This window comes from Ammospiza caudacuta, chromosome 18 (genome assembly GCF_027887145.1).
Source record: "Ammospiza caudacuta isolate bAmmCau1 chromosome 18, bAmmCau1.pri, whole genome shotgun sequence".
In the NCBI taxonomy this organism is placed as follows: domain Eukaryota; kingdom Metazoa; phylum Chordata; class Aves; order Passeriformes; family Passerellidae; genus Ammospiza; species Ammospiza caudacuta.
Window position 1 is genome coordinate 3956389 of NC_080610.1, and position 19389 is coordinate 3975777.

The 19389-nt window shown below is 54.6% G+C and overlaps 1 protein-coding gene across 1 annotated transcript; it reads left to right on the plus strand.

Moving 5' to 3' along the window:
- Positions 1 to 323: 323 nt before the first annotated feature.
- On the plus strand, positions 324 to 18632 carry MMP11 (matrix metallopeptidase 11). Its single transcript, XM_058816853.1, has 8 exons — positions 324 to 554; positions 8805 to 9052; positions 10760 to 10903; positions 11879 to 12012; positions 14684 to 14931; positions 15470 to 15683; positions 16994 to 17251; positions 18499 to 18632. Exons 1-8 carry the CDS (start codon positions 435 to 437, stop codon positions 18630 to 18632), a joined length of 1500 nt encoding a protein of 499 aa, XP_058672836.1. The 5' UTR covers positions 324 to 434.
- Positions 18633 to 19389: the final 757 nt, after the last annotated feature.

Here is a 19389-nt window from a genome sequence, read left to right on the forward strand (position 1 = left end):
GGGCAGGACAGTGAGACACCTTTAGAGGGGCCCGTTTGAAGGCACCCAAAGGCAGGCAGGAGGGTGAGATACACCTTTAGAGGGGCCCGTTTGAAGGCATCCCAGGGCGGGCAGGACAGTGAGACACCTTTAGAGGGGCCCGTTTGAAGGCACCCCGAGTCAGGCAGGAGCCGGGGGCCGGTGCCGGGCAGGCGTGGGAGGGGGTCCCGCCCCGTTCCGCCCCCGGGGGGTGGCGGGGCGGAGCGGCCGGGCCCGGGCGGGACCGGACCCCCCTCCCGCGATGCGGCCGGGCCGTGTCCCCCCGGCCCGAGCAGCCGCGGCTCGGGGAGAACAAAAGGCAGGAGCGGGAGGAGGCGCGAGGAGGAGGAGGGCAGGCGGCCACGGTGGGGGGATAAAAGGCTCAGCGGGACCCCCCCTCCCGCCTCGTGTGCCCCATGTCCGAGCCCGCTCCGCCACCCGGCATGGCCCGCCCGCCGCTGCCCGCCGCCGCCGCCTTGCTGGCCGCCGCTCTGCTGCACTGCGCGCCCGCCGCGCCCGCCCGCCGACACAAGCCGGTGAGTCGGGGCCGCCCGGTGCCTCCCTCCGCGTCCCCCGGTGCTGTCCCAGGGCGGGATCTCCCCGGCAGATCCTCCGCCGAAAGGGATGAGCTGCGTCCTCCCCCCGCCGCTCCATCCATCCATCCATCCCCGAGCCGCGCTCGGGATGCCGGCACGGGAATCACCGGCCGCGGGACGCTGCCCCTGCCCCGGCCGTGCCTCCTAGGCTCCTCCTGCCTTCTTGGGGAGCTTCCACAGCCGTGTTCCCGAGGGAAAACGGGGACCGGGACAAGGAGAGCTTAGGAGAGGACGCGGCATCCATCCCCCGTGCTTCAGCGGCAGCAGAGCCCCCGCTGCTGCTCCGACACCCCCTGCGCGCTGCGCTGGCAGCTCCCCAAGTTACGGGGAGACGAGAGTGAAGGGATGAATGAAAGGCAGGCAGGAGAGGAGCAGCAGGGCTCCTTCTTCCTGCAGATCCTGCCCGATCCCTGCACCTGGGACCGGAGAGGAGCAGCGGCGTGCGGGGGGTTTGGGGACGGGAGAGGACAGAGAGCTCCTTGTGCTGGGAATGTGTGCGTGTGTAATCGCGTTATTGTAGACATGCGCTTCGCTGCTGTGCCATGAAATAATAACAGAGCAAATGCCCGGTAGCAGCCCAAGGGGATTAGTTCAGGTTCTGTCGATGGTTTTATTATCAGCTCTGTCATCTGAGCGCTTTCTAACTTGGCTGCTAAATCTGCTGTGGGCTGGGACTTGGCACGGAGCAGCCTTGGCCCCCAAAGTGCTCGCATTCCTCCGAACGAAATGTCACCGCGCTCTGCCTCTGGGGAAGGTGAGGCCGAGCGCTCCTGGTGGCACCCTGGCGGCACCCTGCACTCCAGGAATGCCGCTGCTCTGAGGGCTTCAGGCCCGTCCGAGAGCAGCAGGGGCTGGGTGGGCAGAGCTCCACCCGCACAAAGCTGGAGGCTGCTGGTTCCCGTGGGCTGGCAGGTGCCTTGAGCTCTGCCCTGTGTGAGCTCTGAAACTGCTGCTCCTGGAGGAGCCTGCACAGCCCCTGGTCCTGGTCTGGCTGCCAGCAAGGGCCTGTGTGAGGTCCTGGGGAAGGGAGAGCCAGCCTGGGTTTCACTCTCTGAGCTGGAGCCCAGCCCAGCTGCCCATGTTCATGTCCTTGTGCCAGCACCCACAGCTGCTGCAGGGGCTCAGCTGACTTGGCCAGTGCCCCTCGAGCTGGTTTGTGCCCCAAACTGCTGAAGAGCACGGAGTTAGTGCAGGCTCCAGGGCTGCTCAGGCTCCTGCTCATCAAATCCACTGCCACGCTCCACAAGGTCCCCGCAGGTGGCAGTGTGCCAGCAGAGAGGTGATTTCTTCCTCATCCTCGGCTCATGCTGTGCTCTGTGAGTGCTAATCCTTCCCTCCTGGCTGGAGTAGCTCCAGGTGATGCTCCTGCAGGTCTGTTTTGTTCAGGAATGCCTTGTGCTGTGTGTTGGACCAGCCACGTGAAGCTTGACTTTCAGACTGATGTGTTTGACCCAGCCTTTGCAGAGATGGTGGCTGCATTGCTTGGGTTGGAGATGGACAGGTGATCCCCCATCCTTTCAAACTGCAGCTCTGTCACCCCACACAGCTGCCCTTTTGGGTTCCTCATCTGCTGTCAAAGCTTCTGAAGGTTATTCTGCTGCCTCTGAGGTGCAGCCAGTTTTCCACACTGGAGGTGGCAGCAGGGGAACACGTGTGTGCAGGACAGCTGAGGTGGCACTGCCAGGCTGACAGAGGCCTGGCCACCCTGTGCCCTCTCTCACAGGGAGCTGTGCCACCCCATCCCGTGCTCCCTGCTCTGACTGCTCCAGCCTGCTGCACAAAGGGATGTTTCCCTCATGTCTGACAGCCGCTCATTTCCTGTCTGGGCACCTTTTGCTGTCAGGTGACGAATGAGAAAGGAGCCAAGGGGCTGAGCCGGGAAAAGAGATTCACACTCCAGTGAGGCAGAGCACAGGAGCTCCTCGGGCTGTGCCAGTACGGGGGTGGGCAAGGACAGCAGGAGTTTGTGCTGCACGCAGCTGTTTGTGGCTGTTTGCGCTCCAACAGCGAGTCACAACAGCAGCAGCTGGGAGGGGAGGGAATCAGGGCTGAGATTCACTTTAAAGCCCGGCTATAGGGCAAGTTGCTGAAGGACTTGTGTTCTTTTGAGGCAAACCCTGTAGAGCTCCTTCACTTTCATATTAATGCCTGAAGCAAGCAAGAGAAAACTGAGAGCAGAATAAAGGCTGGGTCTGGTGTCCACTGTAAAACTTGAGAACAAAAGATCCGCAGTCCCCGGGCCGTGCACGCGCAGACACCGAATTCCTGCCCTGCCGGCGGCTCCCCGGGGAAATCAAAGCCCTGCCTTCGCTGGGAAGGTCTCTCTCTGTGGAGAAGTGCTGGGCACCCTCCCAGCTACCAACACAACCCCTCGGGGGTGCTGCAGCTGCCCCCTGAGCACGGCAGGTTCCCCTCAGTGCCTGCCCCGCAGCCCCTGCCTGCCTCGCTCAGGCTCAGGCGGCTCCTGCAGGGAGGGTTGGATTTGCACTCCTTGGTTTAGGCTATTTAAAAACTGCAGCCGGGGCTGGGGTAATTTTAGGCATGTTTATCTTGTGCTCTGGGAGAGGCTCGAGACACATGTAAGTGGTTATTCTGCAGAGGGTTTGTTGTGTTTGTGCTTCACAGGCAGCACACACAGACACACACACACACACCCTGCAGGGTGGCAGGGCTTGGGATGCAGCTGGGAGGGGAGAGGGAGAAGGAGAAAGAGGAAGGAGAAGAGCAGTCTGGGGAGGATCCCCCTCTCCAGGTTTTGTTGCATTTCCTTGCCCCACACTTATCCTGCCCTGGCACCATGACCTGTGGGGCTCTGCAGAAGAAGGGATGCATTGTATAGGAGTTGTTTGAAAAGGATTTTTAGTGGAAAGTTATCCTGCAGAGATGCTGGACATCCCACTTTTCCCCCCACTTTTCCCCCACTTTTGTAGCTCTTTCCTACTAATCTCAAATATATGGATAGGTAAATAAAGGGTTTGTGGGTGTTTCTGCACTGGGGATGGCTCAGCCAAATGGGAGCAGAGCTGAGTCTGCACATAGCTGCCCAGCAAAATGAAAAGCAGAGCACTTCAGGGGTTCACTAAGGCCACAGACATGTTTTCAGATGTTCACTGAGATCCTGGTGCAGACAGAGGAGTCCCAGCAAGGACAGGCAGTGACCAGACTTCCTCCCTTTGGTGGATTTGGGCAGGAGAGAGGCGCTGGCAGCTCATGGCTCCTCTTAGCTTGGGTGTAAGTGCACAATGAACAAAACATCTCAGCCCCCTTCCTCCCCTGCCAGGAGTGTGCCACATCCTAGAGCAGTTTCTTCGTTTCAAGGGGAATTCTAGGTCATCAGATAAAGGGCTCTTGAAACCTTTTGCTCTGTCAGCATCCTGGGGCTTGTTTGCTCTGTAAGTACTCCTGTTTCTGGCAAGCTGTTGCTTGGGTGACACCAGCAGCTTGGTTGTGGTGTTGTTGATGGAATAGTCTCACAAACTGTCACATAATTAAAATGCCTGATAATAAAAATAGTCCTGCAGTGTTTATTCATTTGCTTTCTCTTGTTACACCAAAGCCTGCTTCTTCTCATTCTCTCTGTGGCCATAAACATTTGCAGTCCATAATGTTTCATGTTCCACGTTGCTTAGGGAAAATAAACATTTTCCTTTTTTCATTGCCAACAACAACTACCACCATGTAATCCGGAAACAAAGTGTCAGGCCCTGGGAGGCAGTGCTGGATGGTGCCAGGGTGTGGAAGTGAGGGGAGAGGAAAATCCAGCAGTGTGTGCACAGCCAGGCACTGCAGCAGCTCCTGTTTGGGCCCAGCCTTTGTGCTGTGCCTGTCTGCAGTGGGACCAGGCTGCAGCCAGCATGGAGCAGGCCTGGGGTGAGGAATTTTGTGTGAGCAAAGAATTCATGGAGGGGTTGGGAGACCTTGTGCTGGGCAGACAGGATCAATAAATCTGGTGGCTTTGCCTGGGCATTGTTTCCACTAACAGTGCATTTAGCTCAGGGTTGGACCACACCACAATCACATTTCTGCCGTGAAATTCCACCTGCAGCATCAGCCCCTTCCCAGCCCAGGCTGCTCCTGGAACACAACCTGACCAGAATGAAGCTGGTTCCAGTTTTACCATCAGCTGTAGCTGCACTTTCAAATCCAACCCCTGCAAATCCATGCTGGGCTGAGAGGCAGGCTGCACAAAAAGCTGTCTCTGCATCAGGAGAACAAAGCAGATTTCAGGCTGGAACATTGCTGTTCAGGGGTGCAGAGCCCTTGGGGAGCATGGCCACCCCACAGTGGGCAAAAATGGGGTGAGAGAACTGCAAGAGGAAGCATTTCTGCTGAAATGAGAGCAGGAGTGCTCCGAGGTGCAGGGTCCTAGGGAGGAGGGAATAATGCTGCAAACACCAGGGCCTTGGAAATGCTCTGAGTGACAAAAGGAGGAAGCAGAAACAGAAGCAATGGAAAAGCAGGAGCAGAAGGGACAGGGAAATGGAGACAAAGTCCTTGAGCTCATTCCCCAGGTGAAGGGGAAGCAGTGAGAGGGGAAGCACCCAAGACTGAAGGATTCAGGCTGTAACTTGTCCAATCCCTCCTGTCTGACAGGCAGAGGGGTCTCCTTTCATGTCCAAGCCACAGCAGCAGCCAGGAGCCTGGGTGATCAGGTACACAAAGAGGACACAAGTTTGAGCTCAGGCAGGCAGGAGAGATGGAGCCAGGCTCAGGAGAGCCGTGGGCTGGTCAGCACCAGGCACCAGCCCCAGCCCTGTGCTCGTTTGGGCTGATGCTGCCCTGCCCCTGTGCTGCTGCAGCTGCTGCTGCTCCCAGGGCTCTGCAGGGTCAGTGCTGCCCAGCACCAGGAGGTTAAAGATGCTCCTGGCTCCCTGGGATGGCTGGAACACTTCCTGGGAAGCTTGGCTGCTGTTCATATGGCTGCTGTATCACAGCACTTGAAGGCTGATAAAGCTGTGAGGAGCTGAGTGGGCAGCCTGGACCTCCCCTGTGGTTTTGCTGTCCCCTGGGATCTGTCCTTTCCCCGCTGCTCCCCCCCAGCCTTTCAGGCTGCAGGAAGAGGCACTTTCTTGGTGAGGAGCTGTGCCCAGCCTGCAGCACAGCCCTCTTTGGTACAGCTTTGCTCCTCTGCTGTCCCCACTGCCCTCAACCTTTGGTTTCAGGCCTGGAACGCTCTCTGTGCTTGTGCTGTGTTCACATTTACTGAGCAGCCTCTATTGCAAAGCCCTGGCCTCTCCCTTGACTGCAAAGCAGCTGCTCCCATGCCCAGCTGTGGGTTATGCAGGGTGGGCACTGCCAGGGGCTGCACACACTCAGCCAGAGGCTCAGATCTGTTTTGCGCTCTGCTGGGACAAACCCTGGGATTTCCCTTTGCTTTTGTGTTCAGGAATCCTCTCCCTTCTGCTGGTGGGATGCCCTGATGGGTACCCAGTGCCCTCCTCCCCTTGCCCTCCCAGCTCTGCAGCAGCCTGGGCAGCAGCAGGGACCTGAGGGAGCCCTGAGCCATCAGCCAGGGTGGGGTAGCACAGCTCAGGGGACAAAGCAGATCTCCCCACCAGAGGGAGGGCTCAGCGCTGCCTGGGAAGGATGTAACCTTAAGCAAGCTGGACACGGTATCTAATCCCTGGGAAGTGCCTGCAGCAAGGTGTGTCCAGCCAAGGAGGCCAAGATCTCCAGCCTGGGTGTCCCCTGAGCATTTTTTGGCAAGTGGTTTGTGCCTGTCACATTTCCCCTTGCCTGCAGTGGCATTTTCCAGCCCTTTCCTGCCATGGTGCTAATGTCGGTGCAGTGACGACAGGGACAGAGTCACTGTTTGTCCAGGGGCACACTCAGGGCACCAGGGCAGGTCCTGCCTCCTGTCCCACCCACAGGAGCCCATTGTGCCCCTTCCAGGACCTGCAAAGGGCAGGAGGAGCAGGGAGGGTCCTGCTGTTGCAAGGTGGGGTTTGGAAAGCTGGGATTCATAGCAGTGCCTTGAGGTAACAAAGAGGAGAGAAAATCTGCCTCTGAACATGGGATTGCTCAGGGCAAGAAGGAAACAGGCAGCTTCTCCTGGCCAGAGGAGAGAGAAAACCTCCAGCTCATGGCAGTGGCCCCAGCCTGTAAGGAAATTAGCCTTACCGGGGGGGAAAAGGATTCCTGCAGAAATGTGCAGAACATCACCAGGGCAAAAAACCAGGGTTAAGGGGCATCTGGGTCAGCTCAGCCCACCCACCCACCTGAGCACTCCTTGGGGGTTCCCCTGGGCTCCCAGGCCCTGCACTTGGAAAGCCAGATGGATTCCTCACCCAATCCTCAGCTGCCAGGAACTGGCCGTGGGTGCAGCCAGGAGCAAGGGGCTCTGCAGCCCTGCAGGCTGAGCTCTGGTGACACAGAGCCATTGTGTGCCTCGGTGTCATCGGGGCTGACAGCAAATGTTGGCCAGAACATGAACTTTGTCAGCTCTTGCTGCCAGCTGTCCCTTGCATCAGGAGCTGCCAGCCCAGGCAGGGTGCCAGGGGCTCTCAGAGAGCTCCTCTCAGAGGACAGGTACCTCAGCCTGGCAGGGCTCCAGTCCAGCAGGAGCAGCCTGGGGACAGCCCAGCCCGTGCTCCTCCTCCCCAGGCCCTGAATGGATGCTCAGTGTGTGCCTGGTGGCCTGGGCAGCTCTTGCTGTCCAGGGTGTGAAAATCCTGCTGTCCAGGGTGTGACAATCCTGCTGTCCAGGGTGTGAAAATCCTGCTGTCCAGAGTGTGACAATCCTGCTGTCCAGGGTGTGAAAATCCTGCTGTCCAGAGTGTGACAATCCTGCTGTTCAGGATGGTTTCTCTCTTTGCTAGTGCAGTTCCTGTGGGGTGTGAGAGTGCACTGGGACACCAGGGTTGTATCAATGGCTCAGCCACCAAGGGTGTCTGTCTGTCTGTCTGTCTGTCTGGGGAGGATCAGCCAGCAGGCTGTGACAGACACACCAAAAGCCTAAAGTGATGTGTGGACACCCAGAGTGCCCTGCCTGGCTCCCCTGTCCATCCGTGCCTGGCTCAGTGGTGAATTCATGCCAAGGCCTTCACACTTCATTCCAGCCTGCATGAATGGGCCCATTGTGGCAGCAGAGGTGGCAGCATGTGGATTACAGGCATCATGGCAGCGCTGGCACCGTGCCATCCTGACCCCCGTGTCGCTGGCAGGGCAGCCAGGAAAGCTGGCCTGGAAGGAGGCAGCTCTTTGCAGGGCAAGAAAGAGCTGCCCAAAGCCCAGGTCCTCCCTTGGAGCCCTGTGGGACAGAGCCTGCCTGTTCAGCACTGCTGCATCTCAGCTCCTGCCTGCTCTAACACCTTTCATCCTTTCATTTGCTGCATAAAATCAGGCAAAAAAAAAAAAAAAATCTGTGTTTGGCCCTCTGCAGCACAGTGATGTGGACCAAGCCCCTCTCACCCCACAAGCCTTACAGCATCTTGGAGGTGACACCTGGGTTGTGTTTCATGGTGGCAACATGGGAAACTGGTGGAAGTCAGCTAATTAGCATTAATTAATGTTTTCAAGAGAAACCTTGCTTTTCCAACTGAGTGTGGGAGAGCCCAGGAGATGCTATCCCAAGCAGAATCACAGGCACAGGGAGGTGAGGGGATACGGTGCAGTCCTTCCCTCAGGCAGTGGTGGGGCTGCAGGGACAGTCCCTGCTGCTCTCTGTGCTGTCACCCACACCCCTGTGTCCTGCTCTGCCATGCTGAGACCTGCCCACGGTGCCAGGGCAGCAAGGGGACACCACGGAAGTGACAACAAGGAGCACAGCTGCGTGCTGGGGACTGGAGACTTCCTCCCATTAATGTCACCTCCACCCCGGGCCAGGAGGGAATAAAGGATGTAGGGCAAAGGGGGAGAATTTATTCCCCGGTGATTTGTTTTATACTTGAAGAGTCTGGTTCTCATCCACAGCCTGCAAAAGTATTTCCTGCAGGCCAGCTGCCAAGGAAACATGGACCAAAAATAGCTTAGTGCTCATGGGTGCCATGGCACAGCACAGTGCCCTCCAGGTGTGAGGCAGCCTCAGAGCAGGGAGCAGGGCACGTTTGTGGGGAGCAGGGCTGTGCCCTGCCAGTGGGGAAACAGAAGTGGAACCCACTGCTCAGGACTGCTGTGGGCAGCTGCCCACCCCTCTGCAAGAGGAAGCATCTTCACGGACACTGAAGTCGTGCTTTTGCTTTTGCCTTTCAGGACGTGTCTCGAAAGCATCCCACCTGGAAGGAGCAGGCTCCTTGGCTGGCCGCCCTGGTGAACGCCGTGGGCACGGGCGTGCCTGCCAAGGGCTCCCCCGGGGCCGTGGCGGGGCCCTGGGCCGGCTGGAACCCGCCCCGCTGCGGCGTGCCCGACCCCGAGCCGCCCGCAGCCCAGCGCGCCCGCAACCGCCAGAAGCGCTTCGTGCTCTCCGGGGGCCGCTGGGACAAAACCAACCTCACCTACCGGTAAGGGGCTGCCGTGGCCGCCAGGATGGTGTGACAGTAAGGCTGGTGTGGCACTCAGGCTGGTGTGGCACTCAGGCTGGTGTGATGGTGGTCACAGAGGTCTTTGGATGAGGGAAGAGACGAGGATCTGACTCCATGTTTGAAAAGGCTTGATTTATTATTTTATGATATATATTACATTAAAACTATACTAAAAGAATAGAAGAAAGGATTTCATCACAAGGCTATCTAAGAATAGAATAAGAAGGAATGAATAACAAAGGTTTGTGTCCCAGACTCTCTGTCCGAGCCAGCTGACTGTGACTGGCCATTAATTAGAAACAACCAACATGGGTCAATCACAGATGCACCTGTTGCATTTCACAGCAGCAGATAACCATTGTTTACATTTTGTTCCTGAGGCTTCTCAGCTTCTCAGGAAGAAAAGAATCTCAAAGAAAGTATTTTCATAAAAGGATGTCTGTGACAGGCTGGTGTGGCACTCAGGCTGGTGTGGCACTCATGATGGTAAGGCACCCAGGCCGGTGTGGTCCCCAGGCTGCTTCACTTCTCCCTGCCCAAATGCTCGGTCTGGTATCCCCAGAGCTGTGATGTGACCATGAGAGGCACAGGGGCCAGCAGAGCCACTCTGAACCACTCAGGCTTGTCCCCAGCACCTCCTCATCCCCTCCTGAGCACACTCCCAAACACAGCTGCCCTCCTGTTGTACACAGCCATTGCCTCAGCCCCGGGCAGTGCCACACCAGCACCCCATGGCACACAGGGTCACTGTCATCACGCTGTCACTGCCCTCACTCTGTCACTGCCCTCACTTATTCTGAGCCTAGCCCCCACCACCAGCGCTCTCCTGCGGTGCCTCTGCCCCCACAGCCACCCCACAGGGGGCTCACCTCACAGTTTATTTTAAAGAGATCTTTTTATTCAGCTGTTTCTGATGGTCCCATAAACACCACTTCAGAGTAAAGTTTTGCCCAAATCACCCCACACATTCTCAGTTGTGAATCTGCCCAGCAGACTGCAGGGAGGGTTGTGCTGCCTCTGCAGCTGCCCTCAGGGCTGTGAGTGGAGAAGTGAGCACAGTCATATGGACCTTGACAGCATGTAAATCATCTTGCGCTGAATCCAATACAGGACACAGCTCCTCACACCATCAGGAGGCTGCAGATAACATTCCTTTTTTTTTCTTTTTGGTCAGTAGTGTTAAAGAAAGAAGCACAGCAGAGATTTACATACAGCAACACTGTTCATGGAAGGGAAACTTCCCTCTGTGGCAGAGCTTTCAGTCTGCTCTTGTTATTGGAGGAAGCGGGAGCAACTCCTCAGTGAACCCAAGTTTCCAGTGGCAAAAAATGCAGAGGTTAAGGAGAAGAAATCACATCACACCAATCTCAGGAATCTTTGTGGTGGTGGCCTTACAGGGGATAGACCTGGGGAGTGCTGTGGCACTTCTGAACGACACAATCTGCAAAACTCTCCAGGGAGCTCACTTCTGACACACCAGCCGGAGGGTTCCAACACTGATGGGATTTATCTGCTGCACATGTTGCTTGGTAGAGGATGCTGGAGCAGTGCATATATGGATTGGAGATGTTCTGGTGCTGGGCATGGTGGCCCTGGTGATGCTGATTGCAGAATTGTGCCTTTGTGACAGCCCTGTCCATGGGACAGCAGCTGATGCTCTCCTCATCCAGTGTCTGTTCCTTCCAGAATTATCAGGTTCCCATGGCAACTTGTAAAAGCTAAGGTGAGAAGGACCATAGAGGAAGCTTTGAAAGTGTGGAGTGATGTGACCCCGCTGACCTTCACCGAGGTGCAGGAGGGACGGGCTGACATCGTCATCGACTTCACGAGGTGGGCACAGAGGGCAGCACACCCTGCCAGGGCAGAGACCTGCCAGCACACAGCTCAGGCACTCACATGGAGGTTCTGCTTTCAGACACTGGGATTGTTTTAGTGTCATGGGCTGCTCGGTGTGAGTGCAGCTGTTGCACACAGCACCGTTACTGATCACTCATTCATTTTCCTGGTACATTTATGTTTCTCTGCCCACAGGCTGTTTTCTTAAGCATTTGTTTTGATTTTCCATCTTCAGGTCCTCCATCCTGTCCCTTGACTGAAGGATGTAACTGTCTGCCCAAAGACAAATATAGTTTCTTGGTTAAGGGAATCTTGGCTCCTGGCCTGAAATTCCCTTTTGGCAAAAAACTCACTGGGGCAAAGACTTCCCTGAGCTGCATGTTTGCACAGAGCTAATGAGGGCAGTGGAGACTGTCCAAGCAGTGATGTGATTTCCATGCTGTGTATTTGTCTCCCTCAGCTCTCTCAAGTGGCCACATCTCTCATGGGTTTCCTTCATTATTCATCAGTGGCTTGGCCTGAGTGAGGACCTGAGAGTTTGGCTGGGTTTTGCTGTCAGTTTTGCTGCCAGCTGCCCCTCTGCAGCCCCCACCACCCAGAAATATCAACTCAGTCTTGGCTTAGGCAGTCACCTCCCTCATTCTTTAGGCTTCACAGTCAGTTCTGGGCTGGAAGCTGGAGAGGGGAGGGGGAGAAACATCCCTGAGAAAACATACAAACTCCCCAGAGCTTGGTGTGACTGAGATCTGCTTCCTCAGTGCTTGGTGTGATCAAGCTGCTTCCTCAGGGCTCTGAAGCAGAATTTGGCTTGTGGCAATTGGAATGGCTCTGAGCAGTTGATCTAGACCAGTGGGATGAACTGAGGATGAGAATGAGAACTGCTCTCCCCTCTCTGTGCCTCCCACCTTTGGCTGTGTGCTGCTGGAGCTCCATATCCTTTGTCTGAGGTGCAATGTGTCTTCCCTGCAGGTACTGGCACGGAGACAACCTGCCTTTTGATGGGCCTGGAGGGATCCTGGCACACGCATTCTTCCCCAAAACTCACAGGGAAGGGGACGTGCACTTTGACTATGACGAGACCTGGACCATTGGGAACAACCTGGGTATGGCTCTGCTTCAGGGGGAGCTGTGGCTGCTCCAGGATGTTTGTCAGAGAACTTGGGAATGATTCCCTGTGCTATTCCCTGTAAAACTGACAGGGAATAAGTATTTTTGTGGTGAGCATTGTCATCTCCCAGCAGTTAGAAGATGGCTGTTAGCATTCAGGGCTTTTTATCCTTCAGCCACAGCAGAGCTGGTGTCCAGCAGCAGGACCCTGGCTCCCCATGGATTCCTCTTGTATGGGGCAGCAAGGGATGGCTCTTCTGCCCAGCCATGTGCTCTGCCACTGGGGAATTGCCCCCAGCATTGGCAGGAGTCATTAGAAATGAAACTATCAAAGGATGAAGGAAAACTGAGGCTCAGGCTCTGTGTGACACTGTTGTCTTCCAAAGAACAGCCCAGTCCCAGGCCCTGCATGCATTGTTCACCATCTGCCCTCAAACAAGTCCATAAAGGGAAACCACCCAGGCTCCAGCTCTGTCCCTGTGGCCTGGGAATGCTCTGACCATAAACAACAACACATCCAGTCAAGACTCTTTTTAAAAAATTTTTTTGCTAATAATAGATCCAAGCTGGTAGCTCTCTGCTTGGGCACTCAGGGTTGGTGTCACAGTATCTCATGAGATACTGCAGCACTGCCTGGGACCATCTGGAGCAGTGCCCAGAGCATCAGTTTCTGGAAGACTCACCAGAATTAACCCAGGTCAGCTCCTCCTCCCCCTTCCCAGCTCATCTACATGGACAAAGAAATAATCACAAGGCCCAAGTTAACCCCAGGCCTCTCTGGGGATTCCCAAAATGCTGGCCATGTCAGTGGGCACCCCCAAAGCCCATGGGGTACCACTACCCTGTCAGTGCCAGTTTGATTGCCTGGGGCACAGCACTGCTGTGCCTGCTGGCCCAAAACAAGAATCACAAGCACAGGAGCTCTTTGCAGAGGGGTTTCTGCTCCTGGGGCAGGGGTGGGCTCTGTTGGTTCTCACCCTCTGTTGTTGAAGAATTTCCTGCATTCTCCCATAAAACAGTGTTGGGGGCAAACCAGGAACCAAAAGTGGACACCAGATCCCATCAGAATCCTGCTCTATTCCATGACATTCCCCCTTCTCCCCCCCTCCCATATCATCCATAAACAACTGTTGTAAAAGCTCTTTGGAGCTAATTGCCATTTCATATGCTGAAAAGAGCTTTAGGATATAAACATGGATAAACCCTTGACTCAGCTCTCAGTGAGACAGGGAAATTCTTGGCCTCATTTTGCTGATGGGAGAGCAGGAGTGTGCTCTGGGGTCACTCCAGGGCTGTGCAGGAAGCAAACCCTACGTGGAGAACCATCCATGAGGGACACAGGGATGGACAGAGCTCCTTCAGCTGTGCTGCTGTGCACCTCCCCTGCAGAATCTGACAGCACAGCTCCTCTGGCAACACTGGAAAGCAGCAAGTGAGGAGCCTGCCAAGCTAAACAGAAGTGTCTGAAAGTTTGTAATAAATCACTGGCATGGAAATCCCACTCTCTCAGCTGACCTAGATATGTTGATTTAATCAGGTCAGCGCTGTGCAGATTCATGGCTTCCAGGTAAAGCTGGCCAGTGGAGGAAGGCAGGGCTCACCTTCCCTTCCACCCTTCCCAGGGGTTCCTCCCCACTGTGTTCTCCCTGCTCCTGGTGCTGAGAAGTGACCAGGGAATTCTCCCCTGGAGCCAGCAGGGAAATCCTGCTTTAATCTTATCTGGAAATCCTGCTTGGAGCACCAAGGCTGGCTGAGCCACATCCCTGCTGCTCTCATCACCTGGGCTGCAGCTCAGAGGATTTCTGGCTGAAGGGAAGTGGATGAATATGCTGGGACATAGTGAAGTTTACCAGCTTCAGAAAGGACCCTTTGGAAGCTCAACAAAACCTGCCAAACAATACAAGTTTGTGTACTGAAATCCCCTTTCCCCCCTCTCCTTTTGTAGATGCTCCAAGGTCATGTATTCCTAAAACACAGTCTCCCATAAATCTGTTTAAGTCTCAGGCCTTGACATTAGGTAATATTTTGTGGATTTATTTCTAAATGACACCTTCTTGACACATTCCCCAGACCAGCAATAAATGAGCTCCCTCTGCTGTCTGTGACAAAGGCCTTTGGCAAGAGTTAATCCCAGAGTTCTCTCACCAACACCAGCATCTCCCACAGTGGGTGTGATCGAACTGGGACTTGCTGAACTTCAGCTCTAGCCAACAACTGCCTCAAGGCTGGGTGGACAAACACCAACCTGAACAAATCACCTCCTACACATCTGGTGTAGACTTCCTTCTCTGTGCAAATTTCTCCTTTCCAAAAGTGCATGGAAAATCCTTATCTTCCTGGTAGCTGAGGAGGTGGCAAGAGCCTCTGACAACAGAATTGCAGATTACCAACATGTCCAGGTTAATACCCAGATGTATTAATTGAATAACAGTGCTTCTGAACCAGTGAACTCCTTTATTATGCCCCTTAAGAAAAACCAAAAAACCCACAAACATATTTTTGAGCTACACAGGAGATATCTGGGAACAACACAGGTGGAGGTAGATTTCTCTTTCCTCTTTTTGGACTCCTACAATGAATGTCAGTGTCTGGTAACTGGTAGGAACAAGCCCAGGAGGTCGAAGCATGTAAGTAGACAAAAGTGTATTCCATCTTTTCCCTTTGTAGGCACTGACCTCCTGCAAGTGGCTGCCCATGAGTTTGGCCACGTGCTGGGCCTGCAGCACACGGCTGTCTCCAAGTCCCTGATGTCCCCTTTCTACATCTTCCGCTACCCGCTGAGCCTGAGCGAGGATGACAAGCAAGGGATCCAGTACCTGTATGGGAAACCCTCAGTGCACCCTGACCCAACCCCAACCCAGCCAGCAGAGCTGCCCCAGCCAGACCTCGAAACAAACGAGATCACCAACGTGGAGGTGAGTGCAGGGCAGCTCTGTGCCCTTCCCTGGCACCCTGGCAGCAGCTCGAGTTGGTGTCTGCCTCTTCCACCAGTGCAAGAGTCCTATTGTCATTACACTGCAAGAGTTCCACATTGCTAGAGTTTCATACCTCCTTGATGTTGTTTTTAGGCAGCTCCTCTAGGCTCTGACTCTTCCTCATCCTCACAGTAGCCAACTGACTCCAGTTCCCCTCAGTCAACCAATCCACTCTTTTATAACACTCTTCTTATTGGCTACAGTTAAATTGGCTACTGTTAAAATCAGGCCTGCTCCTAATCCTTAATAATTAGCCCAGTTGCAACTCTTTAGGGGGTATGATAACATTCTATACTACCTTTGTTTACTTATGTTCTATCCCCCTACACACCAGCACTGCTGAGCCCAGCCCAGCCCTACAGCTGGCACTGGGATGTGTAGGGAGGGCATCTCCAGGCAGCCTGTGCCCAACCCAAACGGGGCTGCCTGGACACCTGGGGGCTCTGGGGGGCAGCCCTGACCCTCTGTGCCTCGGCAGGCCCTGCAGCCCGACGCCTGCCTCACAACCTTCGACGCTGCAGCCACCATCCGGGGGGAGCTGTTCTTCTTCAGCTCGCGCTTCGTGTGGCGGCTCCGCGCAGGGAGGCTGCAGGACGGGTACCCAGCCCTGGCCTCTCGCCACTGGCAGGGCATCCCCAGCTCTGTTGATGCCACCTTCGAGGACCCGCTGGGCAACATCTGGTTCTTCCAAGGTAAGAGCTGGACTGTGATCAGATGGCTCAGGAATCTCAGTTACTTAGGGGTAGTCGGGACTCAGCAGGTTCCTGGGACAATAAATCTGGAAATCCTCAGAAGTTCAGTAATCCTTGTTATTTGTTTCCTTAACTATTTAAACTTTTTATCAGAGAACAAGAGTTCACTTTTGTTTTAAACACAGCCACAATATCCTATTCTCCTTCCCTGGAACACAAACATCTGTAATGAGCCTCTGCCCTGGCAGTGGAGAAGGAAGGAAACATTTGTTCCATCTCTCCAGCTGTCATGGGAAGCACTGTGCCAGAAGTGAGCCCCAGCAGTGCCCTGGTTGTGCCTGTGTCCCCAGGGCCCTGCTCAGGCTGGGGACAGCATTTTCTGTGCTCCTCAGAGACCTGCATGTGGAACTTCCCTAGTACCCCATGGCTTTATGAGCCTACAGGGAGCCTGGGTGCAGAACCAGGCAACCTCCAGCAGCCAGAAATTAGGAATGAAACCACCTCCTGGCCACCTCTGGGGTTCAAGGCCAGCAACAAACCCTGTTTCAGTGCTACTATTTTCTTTAATGCTCTTCCCAAGTGGAGGTTCAATAGTAGGGATGCAGAATGACCTGGGAACTCATTGTGGGTGTGCACACCTCATCTGCACTCCATGAGACTGAGTACCAAAATCACACCAGTGGCTCTGCAGGCAGAGCTCCTGCATGAACACATTTCTGAGCACCTGACCTGCACACAAGGGCTTACAGTGCTGAAATTGGCAGGCTCCTACAGTGAGTTAAAATGAGATAAGGGGAAAGTATTACATGCCGTAGGCTAATTACAGAGATTCCCATTTTAATCTAATCTGGAACTCTGCTTCCAGTCTCTATATCAACCTGGCAAATTCTTCCTGGTTTCTGCAGCTCACTGCTTTCCAGCCACATGCCTTCTCTGTGCCTGTGCATGCCCACATGATTTCCAGGTGCTGAGATTGCAGGGCAGAGGCTGGTCCCTCCAGCCAAGCCCTTTATAATTTCCACAAATAGAGAAAATGAGAGAGAAATAGAGAAAACAGAGAAAAATGCAGCTGAAATGGACCTTCCTGTTCCCCACCAACACCCACCAGGCTGGACTGAGGTGGGATGCCAATGCATTGACAGCATTTTGGACACACAACAGTGGCAGCATCCATTACACCTGGTGGTGTTTTTGCCTCTCAGGCACAGCTTCCCGTGGGAGCTGTGCCAAGGCTCCAGCTCCAGTTGCACAGTTCACTGCCAAATTATCAGTTTTTGACCCCTTGTTTCCCTTTTCTGTCTCCTCAATAGATTCTCAATACTGGATTTACGATGGCGAGAGACGGGTATCCGGTCCCACCCCCATCGTGGAGCTGGGCCTCCCTGCATCCCCAGTGCAGGCAGCTCTGGTGTGGGGGACTGAGAAGAACAAGATCTACATCTTCAGTGGAGGCAACTACTGGCGCTTCAACCCCCAGAGGCGCCAGGTGGACAACGTCTACCCGCGGGCCATGGCCGACTGGCGCGGCGTGCCCGCTGAGATCGACGCCGCCTTCCAGGACGAGCTGGGTCAGTGCTCAGCCTGCTCTGCTCACAGCTCTGCAGAGCCACACATGCGGCTGTAGTGGGTACTGCCCAGCCATAACACATCCCATACAGTGTAGAGGGGCGGTTCTCTTCAGTGGGGAGAGAATTGAGAAGTTGTTTCACTGCCATTAATTACAGCAATTGATATTTAAGTGTGATAGAGAGAAGTCAAATATCTGAGCAAGAAAGAGTCACTGAGTCCTGCCCACCTCTCACTGCTCCTGGCAAGGGAAGTGATGAGAAGACAACAGAAACACTGCCCACACTTCTACAGGGGAGCTGAACAAAGAACAGGCTGCTTTTGGTATTGCCCAGTGTGACCATGTTCAGAGGGGTCTCAGGTTGAGGGAAGAGATGAGGATCTGACTCCATGGTTCAGAAAGCTGATTATTATTTTATGATATATATTACATTAAAACTGTACTAAAAGAATAGAGGAAAGGATTTCCTCAGAAGGCTGGCTAAGAATAGAATAGGAAAGAATGATAACAAAGGCTTGTGGCTCGGACACTCTATCCGAGCAAGCTGGGCTGTGATTGGCCATTAATTAGAAACAACCACATGAACCAACACAGATGCACCTGTTGCATTCCACAGCAGCAGATAATCATTGTTTACATTTTGTTCCTGAGGCTTCTCAGCTTCTCAGGAGGAAAAATCCTAAGGAAAGGATTTTTCATAAAAGATGTCTGTGACAGACCAGTCCTCCCCAGTGTGCCCCATGCTGAAAGCAGCAGGGCAGTGTCACAGAAACACTGGGGACAGCCAGGGTGCTTGGGATGACAGTGTGGTGAGTGCCTCTTTCCTCTCTAAGGATGAAGTGAAACAACTCCCCACTGCTTCCAGAACCTAAATTCCAGGGCAGCTTGCCCATAGAACACATGTTCTGAGCAGGTCCTCACAAGTTGCCTGTCCCTCCCTGTCCTAAAAATCCCCTGCCCTCACAGGGCTGGGTCACTACAAGCATACAGCATATTTAAACCCACCAGGAAAATAAAATAAAATCCATCCTGTGTACTGTCCAAAAAGTAAAACTAGAGTTTTTGTCTAAACTAAACAGTGTAAAAGAAAAGTGAATGCCACAAGCCTGGGTTCGAGTAAAACCTCCTGCCTCTTCCAGCTCTCTTTCAGTACTGCATGTGTTGCAGTGTCAGCTGAACAAAATGCTGGCAAAGAGCTCTGAGCCATGTGAATGATGCCTCTTCTAAACCTTCCTCTCTCACCCACAGGTTTTGCCTATTTCCTGAGAGGCCGAGACTATTGGAAGTTTGACCCGGTCCAGGTGAAAGTGCTGGAGGGCTACCCACGCCAGATCAGCCAGGACTTCTTCAGCTGCACACCCTCCTCCAACTCCTTCAGATGAGGGGGATGCCTGTGTCCTCCACGCTCCCCTGTCATCTCCCTTTACCTCCAGCAGCCACACAGAGGGTTCCCTCTGCCATTCCTGGCTTCCTTCCAGGCTCAGCATCTGACACAACAGGTGTCTGTCACAAGTGACAGAGTTTGCTCCTCTCCAGTTCCAGCAGCCCCAGCTTCAGTTGCTATCAATGTAAAAGCAGCTGCCATGTTCTTTACAGGCAAGGGAGGCCACTCTCATCTAGCAATAGCATCCCAAAAGCCACCAGGCCAGCCTGGAATGGGATCACACTCTCATAATTAATCTGAACCCACCCCGTAGAACTGATCCATGACATTTCCTATGTTTACACAACTCACTACGGCAGCCCTTCGCTGCTGCAGACGCTGGCCAAGGAGGAATGACCCCGAGCCCGGGGCTTTGAAGGACACGGACCCTCCCTGCAGAGGAGGAGGAGGACAGCGACGTGCGGCTGCTGCCAGAGCCACTCCGCGGGGCAGCCGTGCTGGCTGCCAGGGCCCTGCCGCAGCCCTAGCCCGGCTTGCCGTTGTATCCCCAGCATGCCTTAGGATTTTGTACCGATCTGTATATAGACAAGGGGCCCCCTCCCTCGCTCCCTTCTCGGTGCTGGGTGCCAGTGCTGGACACTGCCCCGCGCTCATCCCGGGATGCTCAGATGCACTGACCGCTCCCGAACCGCCGTTCCCGCCCAGCCTCAGGCAAACACCCCGGGCTGCGAACAGTCCCCTCCCCTCCCACCTCC